This window comes from Meles meles, chromosome 21 (assembly GCF_922984935.1).
Source record: "Meles meles chromosome 21, mMelMel3.1 paternal haplotype, whole genome shotgun sequence".
NCBI classification, from domain to species: domain Eukaryota; kingdom Metazoa; phylum Chordata; class Mammalia; order Carnivora; family Mustelidae; genus Meles; species Meles meles.
In genome coordinates, this window is record NC_060086.1 from 28,558,994 (window position 1) to 28,579,732 (window position 20,739).

The 20,739-nt window shown below is 44.8% G+C and overlaps 1 protein-coding gene across 1 annotated transcript in view; it reads left to right on the forward strand.

Moving 5' to 3' along the window:
• The window catches only part of LOC123933618 (transport and Golgi organization protein 1 homolog), a 74,558-nt gene extending 56,069 nt beyond the window's left edge, over positions 1-18,489 (forward strand). Inside the window, exons 15-19 of the mRNA XM_045992956.1 lie at positions 9,502-9,584; positions 9,684-9,804; positions 10,731-11,002; positions 11,108-11,263; positions 17,517-18,489. Coding sequence (XP_045848912.1) covers positions 9,502-9,584; positions 9,684-9,804; positions 10,731-10,762 — 236 coding nt within the window. The 3' untranslated portion in view covers positions 10,763-11,002; positions 11,108-11,263; positions 17,517-18,489. The remainder of the gene's footprint in view (positions 1-9,501; positions 9,585-9,683; positions 9,805-10,730; positions 11,003-11,107; positions 11,264-17,516) is intronic.
• The last annotated feature ends 2,250 nt before the right edge of the window (positions 18,490-20,739 follow it).

The window sequence follows — 20,739 nt, forward strand, 5'->3', positions numbered from 1 at the left end:
CTGGTATCCCGAGATGACACTGTCCCACCCAGGATTCTGTCCTGCTTCTGCACTGGGTCCCTTTCAGGCAGGAATATCCCTCATCAGAGTAAACTTCTAAAAGTCCTTATGTTGCAGTCCTCTGCTATATCATTTTCTAATACCTCCCTGTAGTTTATCTTCCCATATATCAATGTGAATTCACTTCTCCACACATCCTATCTTGTAGAAAGAGGTTGCTTTTATATTTCTAGAGTTGCAGCTACTCTTTCCTTACATCTCCGGGTGAGTTCACAGGTGTTCAGAATGATTCGTTAACTGTCTAACTGAATTCCTGCAACCAGATCACATTAGGGTTTCCTATTTCTCCACCATCTTAGAGTCTCTGGGAGTACATTTTAAATTGTATACATATATGTATACATATATAGATACATGACAAACAAAAGTTAACAAAGTATTTATTCTTACCTACAATACCTGATGATAGACTTTAGTCTACTTCATTTGTGTTTTTTTTTAAAGATTTTAATTTATTTGTCAGAGAGAGAGTACACACAAGCAGGCATAGAGGCAGGCAGAGGCAGTGAGAGAAGCAGGCTCCCCGATGAGCAAGGAGCCCGATGAGGGACTTGATCCCAGGACCCTGGGATCATGACCTGAGCCAAAGGCAGTGGTTTAACCAACTGAGCCACCCAGGCGTCCCTACTTTATTTCTTTTTGATGCCACGTGCAGCCTCTGAAAATGCCCAACAATAGAGACATGATTAAATTATTGACAATATTTAACATTACATAATTTAAAAAGCTGATGCAGAGCTGTCATTTGTAACTTAAAAAGAGCACAGTATCTTGTGAAGAGGAAAAATACTGTCAATGAATGTACATATTACACTATTTGTTGAGAAACACTATTCAGAAGGAAACCCAAGCCGAAAATTGAACAAGTCCTTCTTTTGTCATAATACGTTTCTGAGCTTTCAGAATGTTTACACTCGAGATACAAAGGTATACAGCTAAAATTTATCGAACATTTACTGTGTGTGCCAGGTGCTGACTCAAACTTTACATGTATTATTTTTTCATTTATTCCCCCAAACCTGAGCTGGTATAACCATCCACCTTATAGAGTAGAAGTGGAGGCTCAGAGCCTCACAGTAAATTGCCTGAGGTTGGAGTGAAGAAGGAGGTAGAACTGGAAGTCAGACCCATGTGTCTCAGACAACAGAGTTCATGCTTCCCCTGTAAGGCTGTGCTGCCTCATAGAGAGGAGACTGGAGAATGCTTGCCAGTTAGGAAGGACCAGATGTTACTGTGAGTAACCCGTAGCCATGTGTCTTAGCGGCTTCTACTAGGGAAGTATGTTTCTAGCAGCTGCCACATGTCCACATGGTCTTCGTGGGACCAGGATAAAAGAGCACCCACCATAGGTAACTGCCAGGTGCTATATGAGATGGATGGAAGGGGAGCCAGACTCAGTCCTAGGTGTTCTGTTCGAGATGGCACATCTCACTCCCACTCATGTCTCACTGATCAGAGCATGTCTACAGGACTGCATCCAACTTCCTGGGTCAGAGGACAGCTTGACATGCTTTGTGGAGCCTCTGGGGGACTGTGCAGAGTCAGAGGAAGGGCATGGGATATTGGTAGGAAATGACAGCAGGACTACATCAGGATGGGTTTGCTTTCTCCTCCACCACATAGAATTTATAGGTTTCAGTCTATTAGGCATGATTTTGAGACCATACAGTGTTCTCATACCAAGATTCTAGGGTATTCTCAGCTAAAGACATATTTGATTATGATTGTACCATGCTCGTATCATTCAGATCCAGTGTACCTCTTTTTCTTTTCTATTTCATTACACCTATTTCATTGATAGAGGTACTTCTCAATTTCTAAACATATGGGCATTTCTAGTTAGCTTTTTATCAGTGATTTCTACATTATGTTACCACAACAGGCTCTGTGTGATTTCATGCCTCTGAAAGAGTTTGAAATTTCCCTTATGGCCAAAGTAAATCAGGTGCATTTCTGTAATGGTCTCCTGCGTGCCTAAAATTAACATGTCCTCCACAGTGGATATGGATGTGGACAGACGTATGGAGACAGCTGCAGGATTCTGATGGTTTGCCATCAGGAGCTACATCTTGTGGATGTTCTGTCTGCATTGAGTTGCTGAGAGAGGGCTGGAACCTCCTACTCTGGTTGTGTATTTGATTGTTGTTGTAGTTTGGTCCTCCTTTGCTTTCTACATTTTTCAGCCAGTGGCTCTCAGATGGCAGTCTGGAAAGGAAGGAGAGAGTGCCTAGAAGAGGGAACAGGGACCTGGGTTGGCGGGAGTAAACAAGAAGGATGGCCAAAGTTCCAGAGAGGACCTGTCATTGGGATTGCATGTGGTGGGGTATCAGAAGGGAAGGGGCTTTGTACAAACAAGGTCACCTGTGGCATCCATGTTGAGCTACTAGGGGCAAAGGCAGCTGATTTATTGGGAGAGTGTGTAAAGCCTCTGGGTTGCTGAGGAAACACTGAACCAGGGGAAGGCTTGGAAGAAGATGGATCCTCCTCCACACCAATTGCTCCTGAGAGTCCACTAGCTGCCACTGTGTCCTGTGACCTCGCGCTTTACTAACCTGCTGACCTTCTAACCTTTCTGAACCGTGCTTCTTCCCCTTGAGTACTTAATCGGACCTTGATACTGTCCCTGACCCCTTCTTCTCCTGACAAGTGCCTCTGTTTCCACATTGCTCTCATCCCCATCTCCTTTCCCACCCCTCCTCACCCCTGCCACCCCTCCTCTTCCTCCAACCATTTCCACCTCCTCCCTGGTGTTCCAGTGCCCCTTGAAAGGACAGGACATGAAGGTGCAGAGGCTGCTCTTCTGGCTCCTCTTGCTCCTGTGTCCCAGTTCCCCAAACCCAAATGTGATTAGACATGGCACTTCAGTGGTGTTTTCCTTCCTTTTTTAAAAGCTTTTAATCCTAGAAAAAGGGTACAGGTGTAGGGGAAGGACAGAGGGGGTTGGAGAGAGAAAATCCCAAGGCAGTTATGTAGTGAGACTTGAGCCCAAAGAGGGGTTCAGTCTGAGGACCTCATGAGATCAAGACTTGATCCAAACCAAGACTACATCACTTCACTGACTGAGCCACCTGGGTGCCCATGAGCTGCTGGTGGTGTCTTCCTTTCTACTGGGTTCTTTCACATGGTAGTTAAATAACAGGTTTTTCCTGGGTTTCTTTATGGGAAATTCAGAAGCACTTCAGATCTTCCTGAAGACTGGGCAGCACAGGGCAGGTTTCTCGGTCGGCCTGAAGAGGTTGTGACCACAGCCACCCACCTGTCTGTGCTACTTCGTCCAGGAAGAGCAGTTTTGGTAGGATGGAAACCTGAATATCCTAGGTTTAGAGTGTCAAGAAGGAAGGATTTGTGAAGATACGAAAAGCCATTGAGCTCTTTGTTCTAAATAGGGGGCTTGAATGATCTGTACATTATATCTCATTAAAATTATCTTTAAAAATGTCAGGAACTCAAGGCCCCTGGCTCAGATGATTAAGCATCTGCCTTCAGCTCAGGTCATGATCCCAGGGTCCTGGGATCAAGCCCTGTATTGGGCTCCCTTCTTGGCAGGGAGCCTCCTTCTCCTTCTCCCTCTGCTGTTGCCCTCTCACTCTGTCATATGTATAAATAAAATATATTTTTAAAAATGTCAGGAACTCTAACTTATAGGAGCTATGGGTATTAGAGTGGCTCCTGAAAGCCTAGTCAAGCTCCTGCTTGAAGCCTTGTAAGTTTAGGGTCCCTCTTATGTGTAGTTTGAGCAATCAACACACTGTTCATATTAGTAAAGTTTGGTGGCCCTGGGAATAGTGCTATCTTAAGCACTGGTGCTGGGAGTAGAGTGCTAAAATATGAAATGTCCTTTGTGCTCTGTGCTTCCTAGTTTGTTGACTTTTAACAACTTCCGAGTCAGCCCCTTTCTTCTGGTCTTGGAGGCTGTCCCAAAGGACTGTGTGTCTGTGTCCCACCAGGTCCATGGGAGACCTGAGAAGCCCAGTAGACACGAAGTGACCACATCCTGCTGGGGCATTTGTTACAGGAAAACCCCTAAGAGTCATGCAATCAGGAAGTGAATGAGTTGCTGTACTTTCTTTGGCCATGTATGTGCAGAGTGTTTATTTCCCCAAAGTAAAAAGGTCCCGAATGGCCTTAATTGTCCAAATATAAAGAAATTTATGGTTTCCAGTATGAATATTTTATTCTGTCATTAAAAAGTGATACACCAGGGGCGCCTGGGTGGCTCAGTGGATTAAGCCGCTGCCTTCGGCTCAGGTCATGATCTCAGGGTCCTGAGATCGAGCCCCACGTCGGGCACTCTGCTCCGCGGGGAGCCTGCTTCCTCCTCTCTCTCTGCCTGCCTCTCTGCCTCCTTATGATCTCTCTCTCTGTCAAATAAATAAATAAAATCTTTAAAAAAAAAAGTGATACACCATACCCCCAGAAGAAAGCCACACTGATAGACAGATAGGGAACACCCCTAGAATTAAGTACCTAACTTACTTCCATACCTAACCATCCATCTGCAAGAGTTCAGTAGCTACTAGACAGTTTTCAGTTAGCTTGGAGGTAGCTGGGTAATCAAAAATGTCTAATCTCTGATTCAATGTGAACCCTTAGAACTTGACCAAGAGTCTGAAAAACTTTTTGTTAATGCTGTCTAGCATTTGTTTGATATCATTACTTTTCACCTATTGAGCCTGAAAGAGTGTTCTGGATTGATTCAATGGCAACAATAAACTTGCCTATCTTTCTTTAGCACCTTACAATCAAACCACTACATTACAGCCACTGCAGAAAACATTTGCTGAAGATTTGCCAAGAAACCAGATGCAAATGCTTGTGTTCTTTGTCTAGAACTTTGTCTGTTTTAAAGGGACTTTTTGCATGTGATTCTTGAGGGTGTCATGTTGAAACTCTTTAAATCAATACCATGAACAAAAGAGTCTGAGGGCAGTGCAACAAACCAACCTTTCTAAGCATAGCCATTCACTGCCTTAATTATCAATGAACGTGGTCTTGTTCAAGTAGGTTGACTCAATGCAGTTGATAGTTTTCTGAAATATGTTGCCTGGAGATAACAGCATGAGTATGTGACAGTTCACATCGTTTTAGACTTCAGGGCATATTGTCAGCACTAAGATTGCCTTTTCCTGCACCAGGATCCTCAAAGGTGGAGTTGGGGGTTGTACTTCTAAAGCCTGGAGATGTGTGGGAGTGAGTTTCCATGCCAGTGAAGCCATATTCTGGAAGGTTCCTTTGGGCTGACTAAATGTGTTGGGCACAGCCTTGGTCTGAGGATCAGGGCTCCCCACGGAGTTTTGAGACTAATGATGGGCACCTGCTTTATCTTAATGAGTTAGCAGGTCAGGCTTGGCTTTTCACTTTGAATTGAAATGAGCCTTCACCATCGCAAACCAATGACCAATTCTGAGAGGGCACAAAGTGCAATGTTATTTGCTGACATGGTGAATGAATTGAAGTAGAGAAGTATGAAGGCAGTCCAATTGCAGGGAACTTGGCAGCAGCCAGAGTTTGATTTTTCTTTAAGCCTAAATGGGGCCTTCATTCATTTCCCTGTTGTGTTGTCAGTCTGTGCTTTTAGCGGGGACATTCCAACCTAGGCCATCAAGTGTGCTGGGAGGATAAATGGCAGAAATTCAGGACCTTGTCTCCTGGACAATGTATATACCTTTCCCATCTTAGGAAGCTAGAAGAGACACTTTATGAACTGGTTGCAACCACGAATGAGCTGTCATCTGTCAAAGAAAATCTGAAAGTAACCAAAGAAGAAATGGACAAGTATAGGTAAGTTCAGACACTACATACTAGTGGTTCCTGAAATCCCTGTTCCTTTTGGATTTTTAATCTTTGTACATTGTTAGGACTCAAGTAATATACACAAAAATTCAGAGGATGTATCCAGAGAGAATTTACAGACATGGAAAGATAAGGAACAAAACGGTTACTTACTAAACACATCCTGATCCCCAGCGCTGGCATGACTCTGTGGAAACTGGCTCCACACCAGTGTCCTTGGGGGTGGTGTCAGTTGTCCTAATCTTGAGGAAAGCAGTTTGTCCTAGGATGAATCCTACCCATAAACATGGTAGTGCCATCTGATGGCGCTGGTCTTTGCAACCCTGGGAACCATGGCGAGGATAGAATTAAAGGAGAATAGAGCTTCATGACAAAAGACACTTGTCATGTGATTAACTGAGGGAAAGATTGAAAACGGGTCAGGAAATTATGTCAATTCTGAACCTGCAGGCGACGAAAAACAATTAAGGAAAGGCTGTAACAATAGCTTTGATCCTTCCAATTATAATCAGGTGAAAGTGTTTCCTGTGTCAGGATCAATTGTATGAGGGGACAGATAAGAGGAGGATGGCCACATGGGCAGATGATTGAAAATCACAACCAGTGTTGGGTTTTGTCTGATGAAAACAATTGTGCTTCCCAGACAGCGAGTGGAAGAAATCCAAGATCAGCAGCAAGAGGCTTCAATCACAAGGTAACCTGAGTTGTGCCCAACACACTGACCCCTTGGCGCCCCCTGCAGGAGATGGAAGTGGCCCTTAGAGACCTGAACATGGGCTTTTGGTGTGTTGGCTATTTCAGATCGCAGTTCAGGAGAGGAATGCTCTGGCTAACTGGGTAAGTGTTTTCTTTCTTCTCGTCTTCATTTGGGGCACAGTCCGGCACAACTGAAGGTGGGTGTGTTTTTCTCCCGCAGATGAAGGCTCAGGTTTGGGAGAGGAGGATAGTGCAGCAGAGCAGGGAGAATGCCTACCTGGAATACAGGTGTGAGAGTTTGACGTGCGTTTTTACGGGTGTTTGGAGGGGTGATCCCTATGCTGTCTAGGAGGGGACATGGTGTTGTAATTCTTAGAGATGTCCATTCTTTTTCTGTGTTCAAGACTGCTCATGATGAATGGGGAGACGCCGCCTGAGAGATCCATGAGGAAGGAACAGATGCCAGGAAGGCCCGAGTTGCAAAAGCCTCTGTGGCAAGGTAGGGAGCATGATGTGAAATGCAGCAGCTTGATTTCTGCTGTGAAACCACACGGTGTCCTTCCCATTCCCATGGGTGATCGCTGTGTGTCCTGGAGAGAATCACAAGCACTATGTAAGGTCCTTGTGCCTTATGCCTCATATGCCCCCTCATATGCCCCCAGACAGCAGGGCACTTGCCCCTGTGACAGGTGGAGCTCACGCCCCTCTCCAACTACAGACCCTGCCAATCCCTGCATCACCTCCAGGAGAGCTGAGCCTGGAGGAGTTGGGAGCTTGAGCTCCATTCCCACTTTGACTCAGTGGCCAAGCCTTTTGGGAAAAAAGGACTATTTGAGAAAAAACACATTTATTTATTTATAGTGGTTCCTTTATTTTTGTTTTATTTGTTATCTACAGTACTACATTCATCAATGAAATTTTTGCATTTTACTCCTCTAATGTTATTGGTATAATGCCTCAGCTTTACTGCTCATTTTCTTTTTTGTTGTTGTTCATGACTGTTGTAGCCCATTTATTTTTAAAATATTTATGTAGTGGCCAGTCATACATTAGGTCTCATCTATAGACTGAAAGATGGAACCATCAACCTACAGCCTGAGAAAAGATCACATGCTGTCCGTGTTGAGGTTTTAGTCATTTTTTAGCAGGTTGAGCTGGGAGCCCTCTACTGCTGTTCCCTTAGCTATGAAAACACCTGAGGCAAGTTTGGGGGCAGTGGTCCCTTCCTTGAGGGGGAGGGGTGAGTCTCTCCTTTGTCCTCAGGGGTCAAAAGAGACCCATTTCCCACATGGGAAATGCCCCGTGTCTGAGAAGGGACCTGAGAATGGGAGAGAGGAACGTGGTGGGGGCGGGTTTGGAGGCCTGGTGTGAATTCTGCAGTCAGTGCCCATCTGAATCCACCTGCATCCATTCTAGGGCTTTGGTCTGATGCTGAGGCTGGCGGGGCACCCATTCGGAATGATGGCACTGAGAGTAACAGAGACCCAGAGATGGGCAAGGTAACTATGGTGGCCTTTTCCAGATGTTCCAGTGATTCTTTCTGAGCAGCACCTGTTCTGGCCTTGTTTCTGTTGGGTGGGTCCTGCAGTTTGTCTGTGGCTTTGTTCACCTTTCAAAATACAGGCTCTTCACCTGGAGCCTGACAGGCTTCTCCATGACAGATCCCTCCCAAAGCCACGGGTGCTTGGAGGAGAAAGATGGCAGGGCACTTACCACATGCATTATGCTTGTATGTGCCCGTGTGCGTGTGTGCATGTGCGTGTGTGTGCACCCCTGCCTGCCCACAGTGCACACTAGGGGAAATAACTCATGGAAGGAGGACCCCTAATTCCCCAGTGAAGTCTTCTGGCTGGCCTGGTGGTTGATGAGGAAGGTGGCATGTTGACCTGGACGTCGATGCCCCCGTGTCTGGAATGTGCTGCTTTACTAGTTTGCAATGATCCTTTTTCATCTTTAAGACACTACTTCTTGCTGGTGAACGTGGGCAGACATGGGCAGTGATGTTTGGTGACAGGCTATTCCTGTAACAGCCATTGCCCTCTCCTTCCTCACTGTACTGGCACCAGCTGGGAGGGTCATGTACATTTTCCAGCACGATGCAGCTCTCCTGGAATGTGGCATTGGAGAAGGAGCCGGGTGCCGAGAGCTCTGTTTGGGTTTCTTTTCTTGGTGTTGCAACTTTTGTCTGTTTTACTAAAATATTTTCTTGTCTGTTCTGCAGGTCGGTACAGGTGTGAGAGTGTTTCCTCATTGCCCAGGGCCCCTCCATATGCTCTACCACATGGGGCAGAATTTATCAGGCTTCCCTCCTCCTCAGCCACCTCCGCAGTGGTGGACATGGGGGCCTCAGCCACACCTCGTTCCTCCACCACATGGTGAGATGATCTGAACTGACGTGAGTCGTAAAGCTTATTCATAGTTGAACTCCACATCCATTGGTGGAGAAGATGGAGAGGTGGTACCACAAGGCTTTGCAATGCAGAGATAAGCCCAAGTGAGGTCATGGTAACATTCCTCCACTTTGGGTGGACATCCATCTCATGGACTGTCTGGTTCACCGTACAGAACTGGGCAACAGGTGTCTGTCGTGGAGAAGAAAAGTGACATTTCGCAGAGGACAGACATAGAAGCATTGCCCAGGTGCACTGCACAGGCACGATATTTGGGCCTCTGGGCTGGATGAAGCACAACCTTCACATCACTCTCATGTGTGGAGGCCCCAGCTGTCCAGCGTTATAGATTAGTTCTGGAAATATCTGTTCCCAGGCAAAGTGGTTGTATCTGCAAGGGTGAGGGACTGTTCCCTCCTTTGCCAACAGGGGTCAGGGGAATCCTTGAGAAATAGGAAGGACCTGACCAAGGGAGAGCGTGGAATAGGCTGGGGCAGGGGGAGAGGTTGGCTTGAATCCTGCGTGGTCATCGCCAATCTGAATCCACCTCCATCCCCTCTAGGGCTTCGGTGCCATTCAGAAGCCCATGGAGCTCAAGGGGACAATAGCAGCGCTGTGCCCAAGAAGGTCCCAGAGGAGAACCAAGTAAGTACAGGGGTGTTTTCAGTTGTACCCATTTCTGGAGTCCTGTTCCTCTCTGGGCAGCACCGTCTTCTCACCTTGTGTCTATTGGCATTTTGAAAGGTTAAACGCCATCACACAGAGATCCTACGATATACCCAGTCCTTCATGCAGAGCTTACAGGCTTCTCTGTTTCCAGATCATCACTTTCAGTGGAGCCTCCTGAAGCCCCAGGTTCTTAGAGGTGAAGGACGGAGGGCACTGCCCTCCTGTGTGTGTGAGTGTGTGTGTATAAATAACTTGAAGCAGGTGACATCTCCCTTCACAGTGAAGTCGGCCAGTCTGACTGACTCCTTAAAAGTTTGTTTTCCCACAGGAGTGGGAGCATTGTTGGTTTTGGGTCAGGAGACTAACCTGGGAGGATGCCTGTGGTAATCCTCACAGACAGAAAATGGGGAAAACCATGCTGTGCCTCGCACTTTGTGCCACATGCTTTGGGCAGCTTTGAGTGTTGGTGGAGAAAGTCAGTTGTGACCTCATGTGTGTGCCAGGCAGAGGGTGAGATGATGGTGAACGCTGCCAGGTGCCAGATGTAGCATAGAAAATGCCCCCTGGAGCATCAGCCCTGAAGAGGGAATGCCAGTGACTCCGCGCAGGGCCCACACCTCACTCGTGTTTCAGTTGTGCTCCCGTGAGTGGGTTCAGATGGAGTCTGGTGGCTGTGCCTGCTCATAGCGTCTCTCCAGACCCAACCTGGGAGCATCGCACATGCTCTCCAGACACACTGGTTTGCATTTGGGGATGTCGAATCTGCCCCTCAGTGGTTCTCAGCACCAAGGACTATGCATTTGCTCTGTGCCAGAGCTAAGGAGTGTGTGAATGTCGGGGATGTGGATCCACAGAGCTGGTCTCGCTCACTCGTAGGGGTCATGCTTCTCTCGGAAAGCACTCTTCCAGGTCCTCTGCAGGATGCAGTAATTCCCCTCTCCTCAGTTGTGTCTGTGGCTGTGGACAGTCTTTGTGGAAACTAGAAGATCCCCATGTCAGAGAGGGAAGTAGATGGTGAGGCAGGGGGTGATGGGCAGAATTTTGACTCATGAGGGGTTGCGATTCCACATGTGGACACTGGGCTTCCCAGTACTTCTCATTGTGTTTGTTCTCACTGAGTAGACATGACAAGCCACTTGGGCCATGTTGGATGAAGGGGGCAGAATGCTCCCGAACACAGATACCTGCCTCTCTGGAATACTCTGCTTATGGATCGTTTCTTGTGGCATCTGGTCAACCGGTAGAAGATGACTTGACATCCCGCCTTCTCAAAGATGGATGGTGATGTGTAGTGACACTACATTCTTTCCTTCCCTGTTCCCCGACCGTGTGGTGGCACCAAGTCAGGGGTAAGGTTTTGTGGCACTGGTGCTCTGCTCTCCTGGATGTTGAGGGTGAGCCTGGGGCCAGGTGCTGACACCTGCTGCTTTGGGTTTCAGGTTGGTGGGTGTTCTCCTTCCGTCTGCCATAGCAACACGCCTTTGATTTCTGTTCTGCAGAACCTATGGATGTGAGAAGATCTGCTCCTATACCCAGTGCACTATGGACACCGAGCCCCATGGATCTCCCTTCATCACCATCGTGAGGCCCTTGGGCACATACCGCTCCAACCACCCAGTGGTCTCTGGGTCGTTGCCCCGCACCTACACCACAGGGTAAGATGATATTAACCATAGGAGTTGACATATAAACAAACCATAGTTGTCTTCTGCTTTCTTAGTGAGTTGGTGGAGCAAAGGCAGAGTTTGTGCTCAGGTCTTGACATTCAAGGGGAAACCAGGCTGGGGGCACTGTAGCATTCTGAAGTTCCTCAGGGCACACATGCGTGTGCCTGGCTCTTTGCACACATTGAGCACGGGCAGGTGCCACTGTTGGGAAGGAAGTGTCTCTGCTGCACAATGGCAGACATCCGTCTCTTACCGTCGTGCACATCCAGCACCCGCCTTCGTTGTTCTGGGAGGGATGAAACCCCTCTCACTTCATCTGCAGCGTGTAGGGTTTGAGCTGTCATTTCATTAGTTGTATAAACGCCTGACGTAGGGCTGTGGTCCCTTCATGGATCATTAGGGTAGGGGTCTGCCCTTGTCCTCTGCAGTCTGGAAACTTGTAGGAAATGCTCTTGTCCAGTCTGGGAGGTGAGAATGAGAAACAGTGGCAGATGCCGGAGGCAGGTGTAGAGGGTTCGTTGAAATGCTGCTCAGTCACTTCCAGGGAGAGAAGCTTCTGTCTTTTCTATGGCGTGGGTCAGAGTTTATGTCCCCCAATGAGAAAAACTGAACATGGGACCAAGGTCAGCAGAGGGGCTGCCTTGGCCTCAGACTGAGTCAGACTGTTAGTGGGGGCGTCAGGGTTGACCAGGAGCCGGCCTAGCTGGAGCCCTGTCACCAGCCTCTGCATCTGCGTCACCACCCTGCCTGCAGCTGTGCACCTCCCCCGGGGACTTCAGTCCCAGTGTCCTGGGGATTTGCCTGTGTTCCTGATTTCTCAGCCCAAATACCAGCTCTCAGGGTGGCCTTCTCTGGGCCTCAGCATTTTTTTTAATCTGTGAAAGGGGGAGCATACTGGATTCTGAGGTCACTAGAGCAGTAGGAGTTGAAGTACATAAAGAACCTGCAGGGGCCCCTGGGCGGCTCAGTCGGTTCAGCAGCAGAATCTTGATTCCTGCTCAGGTCATGATCTCGAGGTTCTGAGATTGAGCCCCAAGTCGGGCTCAGTGCTGAGTGTGGAGCCTACCTGGGATTCTCTTTCTACCTCACCTTCTCCCCTTTCCTTCTTCGCTCACAAGTTGCCCTCTCTCCCTCTAACCCTTTCACTAAAGAAAGTCATATGCATAATATCTGGGCTCTGACCATTCACTGTTCTGTTTCAATGAAAATAGCTCCATGCAGATGAGCGTCAAAAGATGTTCACTTAAGTCCACAAAACACACTAAGAGTGTAGCACCTCAGCCCAGATAGTGGCGATTCTCATTTCAAAGACAAGGCAAAGAGCCCCCCTTTTCTATTAAATTTCAGGTTCTAGGTGCAATGAAGTAAAAGATAGTTATGAGAACTGTGCAATCAGAGGTTTATATGTCAGATGTGAAGACAATTATTTTCTATTACATATAGACTCACAGAGGCGGCCACACACTCAAGTATTCATCCAAGGCCTCAGATACACTATAGGAGGCAAAGAGCATTTGGGAAAACAGAAGATCATATTGTACCATCCCAAAATCTATTTGGCTTACATGACAATTATTTTGTAATCTGAAGACCTCCCTAAACATTAACAACCACACTTCTTAGAGTTTATATTTAGTAAAGGTCTGAATGCTTTCTGCCTGGTGGATTGAATGCTTTCCCTGCCCATCCTGTCCCCTCTGCTTCGCCTTCCTGGTATCTCCCCATGGGCCTCCAATATTTGTTCCTTTACAAAGTTGTATATACCCTCACACTTTTCAGGCTACTAGGGTTAAGAAGGCCACAGTGAGAAGGATAGGAATGATTAGTGAGCGAATGTTGATTATACACATAATGCTAGGAAGTTGAATTGAACGAACCTCTGGGAATAAAGGGTTAAGTTTTATGTAATTACCGGGCTCTGTCCCCCTAACAAGCCCTTCTCTGTGGTGTGATTTAAAGTCAGCTGATGAGATTAAGGTAATAACATCTATTAGTCTAAGGCACTAGAATCTTTCTTTTGTCATTTCAAAAATGGAAGAAATAATTTAGTAGCTAGAAAGCGACCTGGATGAGTCTAGTCTGAACTCAGACCCCATAGGACTACAGTTGTTGAACAAACGAGTCCTTCACAGCTGCTGCACCATTAGGATGTCCTGATCAAACATCAATATGACCTCTCAAAGAAGACTGTGCTCTTGTCCACAGGGTAACTTGTTCCACTGATCAAAGTTTTTTTGATCAACAAATAAGGTATTTTGACTGGTGAGTCTAGGTTTATTTCACTTGGAGTTTATTTTGTTCTCCAGCGTCACCCCAACCTAAACTGCTAACCCATATAAAAGTTTGTTATCCCTGGTCAGTTAGATTGAGGAATTTGTCTGGGCTACTTAAGTTCCAAAGGGTCTCCTGGGCTTATTTTTTTTTTATCCTCACCTCTTCATGAGAAGGTGAGTTGCACTGATTGGAAGTCAAGAGGATGGGAAGGAAGAGACAGTTAACTCTTCATGTGGCTGTTCATACAACGCCTTACTTAGAGAACAAATGAGTATGCTCCCTCCGCAAGGTCAGGATCCTGTGGCTGTTTAAAGAGTGTCAGTGGGCAGGCAGTGCCTCCAATACTGGAAATGCTAGAGGTGTTGTTTTTGGGAAACAGGTAGAGTGTGTGTTTGCCGAGTTCCTTTTTTTCTTTTAACCTTTCCTTAATTGCATGCCTGTGTTGGATTAATAGTTTTAAGTGATTTTTTAGATTAGTTTTATTTTATTAACTGGTTATCTGCTCTGATATAAGCTTAGGCAAGGAGAAATAATTCTTGTTACTAGTGTTAGTATTATTGCTTCTCCTATTAACAGATTAACTGTTATATTAGGAGTTAAATATTTTTGATATTTTATTTAGTTTGAATGCTTTCTTAATTGATGACTGCTTTTAAGCCTATGATGGTTGTATCCTTTTTTCCTTTTATATGTTAGTCACCAAAAAAAATAAAAAGCTTTATCTTTTTAGATTACATTTTTAAACTTAGAGTTTTTAGGTTTTTTACATAAATTTAAAGTTGAATTACTATTCTATTCTGGGTAACCAGCTATCACCAGGCTTGTTAGACTTTTCACCTCTACCTAGGAATCTCACAATTTTGCAACATAGATGCGTTCATCCCAGTGGATTCTTCATGTGTAGCTCCTCTGGTTTCAGGGGGCTTAGCTCAAGCTCTCTTTAAGTTAATCTAGCTAATTCATTATGCAAAATGTAAAAGGATTAATCTTTGCTCTTTAGTACTTTATTTTTTCTTTCTTTATTCCCTTATAGTCCTTTCTTACAGCTCCAATTAAAATTTCTCTTATATTTTTATAATATAATAATGTTTGATTGTGTTGTGCTAATTTGTAGCTGTTTGGGCTATCTTTGGCTCAAAGTGGTCATCTTTATAGGAACTCTTCGGGGTGTAAGCCAGATGCTTTGTTTAAGCTACACTTTGGTTTATCCAAGCACAGTTTCCAGTATGCTCGCCTGTTATAACTTGTCTCCTCTTGTGTTTTAGTGCTTTTAATATGTGACATTTAGGTTCTGTGACTTGAGGAGGGTTATGGGCAGTATGTGTGTGTGTGTGTGTGTGTGTGTGTGTGCTTCATGGCCCCATTCTATAAGCTCTCTATTCTTAATTTCCTACTAAATCCTCCCTTGGTTTTTAGTTTCATAAAAACTTCCGTGGGTGTCGTGTTCTTACATAGAGACAGTAGCCCATTTCTTCCCACCCCACGGGTTTATACCTTGACCTGTTTCCTGTGTAAAGTTTGTGCTTGCTTCTTTTCCTTTTTAAGGGTTTGCTGGAGATGGCAGTATATAGACTGAATTATCAAGGGGTGGTGAGGTTTATAAAGCTTTATCAATTATAAAATGGGCTCCTCTAATGGGGTATAAAGCACTGCCAAGTCCATTGAGTCTTCAGCTGTTGCTAGTAATTCTCTGGTGAACAGTTTTGTTGAGTGAATTATAGTGGGGGGATCTGATCCTAGTTTGGGTTTTAGTTACTGTGTAGTCAGAATTATTAGAGTCAGTTTTGTACCTGATTTTCATGGTAATTGTAGCTTCTTATGGCTTAGTTGAGTCTTACCTTTTGTATGGAAATATCTTTAACACATTTTACACCATAGCCTATTAATCTGGGTTAATCAGATGCCTGCAGTGGCTGGCACAAAATCCACCAACCTTGTTTTAACATAGCTTAGTTGAACTTTCATTTATGGCCTAGTTTATCACGGCTGTATGCTGTGGGGGTTGCTTGAGGAAGGCATTGTAAGCTACTTGTATAGTGAGCTTGATACCTGCTCCTTTTAATCATTAGTGATTTGGAGAGCATTTTCACTGGGATGTGGAGGCTTGCATGTGTAATCTTATTAAGAATTCATGGCAAGGCCAGGACCAAATCTTTAGAATCTAATGACTCAGGTAGGCATTTTCAGCGTCTTGCTTTATTTATTAAGCTACTTTAACTAGTGTCACTTGTGAAGATCTGTCATGTCTTGTAATATTAATTTATATTGTGAAATTGAAGTATTGGTTGTTTAGGCCTATCATGGTAAGATAATTCAATAGGGGGGAGTTAGAGTTTCTACAGATAGATTGAAATAGCATGCTGGTGTTCTAAGTGATTGGTTGAGATTATGTAGTCGATTACGTAGAATTTTAGATGTTTAACCTTACATCTGTTGCATATATTTAGTTCTGTTTTGGGGCTTTGGCAGGACAAAACTAAGCATTTGTATACCTTTTAAGGTTACAGGTGAGGGGGATTTGGTTAAGCTGTATTTATCTGTTGTGTATGGTTACGGTACATATGCAGGCTACTCTGAAATTCTACAGTATCTTGTGACTATTGACTGAATTACACCTATGGTTACATGATGGTGGTAAGTAATGTTCAATTCAAGTCCACCTCCAAGCATGTGACTGCATAAGACCTTATGGTCCTAGCTGAGTGATACCACTTTTACCCCCCTAAAAATTAAAAGGTACCAAATTTATGTGTGATCATCAGCTGATTAGTCATTAGTCCATCAAAATATCCCTATAAGAAATTACTTTCTGTAAGTAATACAGTAGATACATCCCAGAACACAAACTATAGACAAGGCCAGGAGAGAGCACTGTAAATGGTCACAGCATTTACCTTGACCGTCTCTGTGTCCATACTAGTGACAGTTACTGTTTCTCATGGAAGCTGCACCAGGTCCTGCATTTGACAGAGGCCAGAGAAGGTTGGAAGTCTAGTCTCACTTGCATAGACTGGGTGGGGAAAAAACCAACAAAACACTCCAGGTCTTCCACCTTCTTACACTGCTTCCTACCTCAGTTCCCTTGTGAGAGACAGAAGGTTTCCCACTTGCCTCAGGTGATCCCTCTGGACTAGGGGGAGACCTGTCCCCTCAGTCTAAAGGAAGGCTCTAGAAGGCCTTGGTTAGGTATTTGATAACCAACTGTGGGAGAGGTCAGAGATCAACTAGTTGGAAATCAACAATGAAACAAGGGTTTCCTAATAAACATCACAGGACAGATTAAAAATTAAGAATGCCTCAGTATCAGTATCAGCATCTGTCCTGTCTCACAAGCTGTGTGTGGCTTATTCAAATGTCTTACTGTATATCATCTGCTTTATGTATCTGACAGGAATATGTAAGTATTCATGAACAGAAATTACCTTAAAGAGACTATGTGGTATTACTCATAAAGTTTTCTCATAATGCCACCTAATAAAGTAACACTAGAGGAGTGAAATCACACAAGAGTTCACTTCCCTAATGGGGTACTATAGTTCACAATACAAAAATGTCTGCTTTCTTAAAGCAGATTTTCTATGGAATATTTATCTACAAAGACAAATCACGAAAGCTTACCAGGAAAAACTTACCAAGATAAACAGCCTTCAACATTGTGGCAGGGTGGAAAGGGCCCTGACTCATGTCTGTTCTCATGCCTACTCTCCAGTTAAGTGTAACAAAGAGGTGGGGGATGGGGGGCATAGTCAGAGAGGGTATGAGCTCTACCACTCACAAGGGACAGACTCAAAGAGCCCTGCTATCTGGGGGCATCTGAGGAAAGAGTCCTGTCACCTCTGTGAGACAACCTGTTCCCTCTAGCAACCTCTTCTGATTGTTTGCAGGAGATGGCAATTACCCAGTGGAACAAGCAGCGGTGTGGATGTTGCAGCAGAAATTTCACAATGTCCTCCTTACCTCCCCACAGAGGGATATCTCCTTGTCAGCTCCTCCTGGACTGGTTCCTGCTTCCTGGATTCCTCTGGCGGCCTCTGTCTTTGGATTTCTTCCAGTCTTGGAAGATGTAGATGAATCAGTTTCACTAAGAATCACCACACCTAGGCCTCCACTGAACAAACAGCTTCACCTTAAAAACCTCACACCGCCCTTAGAAGAAGTATGTTAAAATCCTATACTTGTGTTTCAAGCGGGCAACCTCCTGCTCTGCTCCACCCCACCATCACCCTCTCCAGATCAGGAGCCGAGATGCGGGAGAGAAACACACTCACGGTCAGCTGTGGCAGAGTGTGCACAAGAAGAAGAGAGAAAAACATTCTTATCCAGTTGTCCTGAGCCACCTTCCTGACGAACGATCTGAAGGAGCCAGCACATCAGCCAAGAACCCATGCTCAGAGACTCAGTGAGCCATGGATCCTCTGCAGTAGGTGCTGAAGGATTCAGAAAACACTGGGCAGAATGCAGGCTCCCGGTGTCAGAGGTGGTGTCTGAAGGGGAGCGCTGGCTGCTGCAGCTGTTCCTGCATCTCTTCCATTCTGTTCCTGGGAGTGACGACTGCTTTCATCAGGTGGAGCACAACGTGCAGCAGGGATTCCATCTGCCCAGGTTCCTGTTAGGAGAAATTAACTCTAATATACATTTTGCAGTCATATAAGACATATTTCACATGATTATCAAAATACGCTGGGCTCGTAGCTATTGCTGCGAGTTTGTAGTCACTGTGTAATGGCTGTGGGGGTCTGAGCTGACAAGATCTCCTTACCAGTCCTGACAGCTCCCTAATTTATCCTGCAAGGAGTATCTTTCATCATAATATCTGATTCTCCTTTTCCTTATATCCTTATCTGGTTTTGCAGGGCTACAAGTGAAGCATGTCTGGGAACCACATTTCCACAGTGTCTGACCAGCCTGGGGATCAGGAAATCTTTAGTAACAAATTTTTTAAAAATATTTTCAACTGACCATCTGGAAAATATGTATATAAAATATGTGTCTTCTGAATAAGTGTGTATATTTGTGTGTGAGCTGGGTCTGAACATTGCACAATTACAAAACAATCCAGCAAGCTTTGTGTAAGCCACTGGTGTTAGGAGCTGAACTCATTTGTAGTTCCCTCTATCTTCTGCAGCCAATTTCAGTTTGTCCCCTGCCCCTGAGAGCTGCTTCCCCCACGTCCGCCTACTCACATTCTTTCAGTCCCAGCTTCCTAAGAGGGGAAGGAAGTATTTATTACCTGGTAACCCATGTGAAATTCTTTCTTCCTGTTCCCATTCACCTTCCCTATAAATGCAACAGCCACAAACCCACTCGTAGGGATGAAGGGATTGTCCCCCCTCCCCAAAAAAGGGACTAAAAACACTCAAACTTCAGCCTGCAGGCAAGTCTTCAACTCTGAAGGCCTCTTCTCTTCACAGGTCTCTATTCCTACTCATCAATACATTGAATAAATATAAAAAGCACATACGAGATGCACTGTGTGTCCATTCAGGCTCTGGTGATTGAGATGGCATAAGCCCGTCTCATTACAGTAGAAAACCGGGCCTGACCAACTCATCACTACAAAACACATAAGGATGAAGCAGGGCTCCCTGATGTGTCTAGTTTCTCTTGAGAGCCCTGAATTTTCAGTTCAAACCTGGGGCCTTGCCATTGCCATAGAGACATCTTTCCTGGACATGGTGTCATTAACACTGTGCAGTTAGCTACTGGACATTTCCTAGAGTTCCCAAGGGAACTCCTGCCACCTACTAGTTGAGAAGAACACAAGCCACACTGAACAACAAAAACAATGATCTGAATTGCCCCACTGTCAGGATATTGTCTCCTGAAAAAGGACTTCAGCTGGGAGGTGGGGAGGAAGGAAGGAGGGAATGTAAGGGGGACAAGAAGAAAAGGAAAAGTGAGTTCACAGGATTTGGGACTACTGGCACACCCAATCACCAGCCAACCATAAACTTCCATCTTGTCTTCAGCAAGATACCATCATAGTACACCTCAGTTTTTCTTTAAATATTCCCTACCCAGTATCTGGAGTCCAACACATTGGACTGACATATGGCAGCCAACACAATGGCAGACATATGGCAGTCATGATGCTATGACATTCTGACCTCTCCCAGATTGCAACTGAGCATGCACACTTTGAATGATTTCGTTAAGGATTTCATTAGTGCTCTAAAGTGTCTCCCTGTCATTCTTCAACAGAACATAACAGACATTGAGAATACATACTCATTACTTTTATCTCTGTTTTTAGAGTGTAATACAAGACAAAGACAGGACTTTTTTTACCTTAATCTATGGGCTTCATAAGAGGGAAGCTTATTTGGCCACACAGTTTCTTGAACACATTTCTTTGCTTCATTGATCTATGCAAATATGTAATAAGGGATTCAGAATTCAAAAAATTAATTATGGTGACAACAGAACCTCTCTCCCATACTAAGTCATCGAAATAAAGGAAGCAGTACTTCACACATGTGATGCTTCCTTTGAATTCAGCCTGGTACAGAATGGAATGAAAGGGAACACCGGGATGAAAGAGGAGATGGCAAAATCAGCAAACCGGAAGTGGGCGCCATTCTAGGTGAAACCATAAAAATAAAGCGGGGGGTGGGGGGGTATGGTGATTTTACCTTCTGTTCCAAATTGGATTTTTTATTTTTAGCAAATTCTGCATTTACCTTGATGAAATTCTTAATCGTCTCAGAAATTTGATCTAAATTAACCAAAAAGACAAAAAGGCAACCTCTAAGATTCTTACCAAAACCAATAAAATCAAACTACCCACTGCATCAACAACAAAGGTGTATGATCTGACACTATGAGTGCGTATAACACTTGAGCACTACTGTGGTCCCTGAAGAAGGCGTGTTTTAATTAGCAGCGGTAAATGTTGGAAGCAAATATGAAAATAACATTTCAGTGAGATCAATCTTTTGGGAAAAACACAGTAAAAGCTCTTAGCCTAATATCCTATCACTAAGCAACACTCTTCATAGAAAATATGAAGAGTTCAAATTGCTGTCATCACCAGTGGAGAAATGGAAAAAAATCAAGTATTCTATTTCCTTATATTCTGTCCTCCATTATCAAATAAATCAATGCAATTAATTTAAAAACAAAGGTCAAAACCCCAAAATAACCTAAGTTCTTCCAGTTTTCTCCCCACCTCCACCCCCCTAAACACCTTG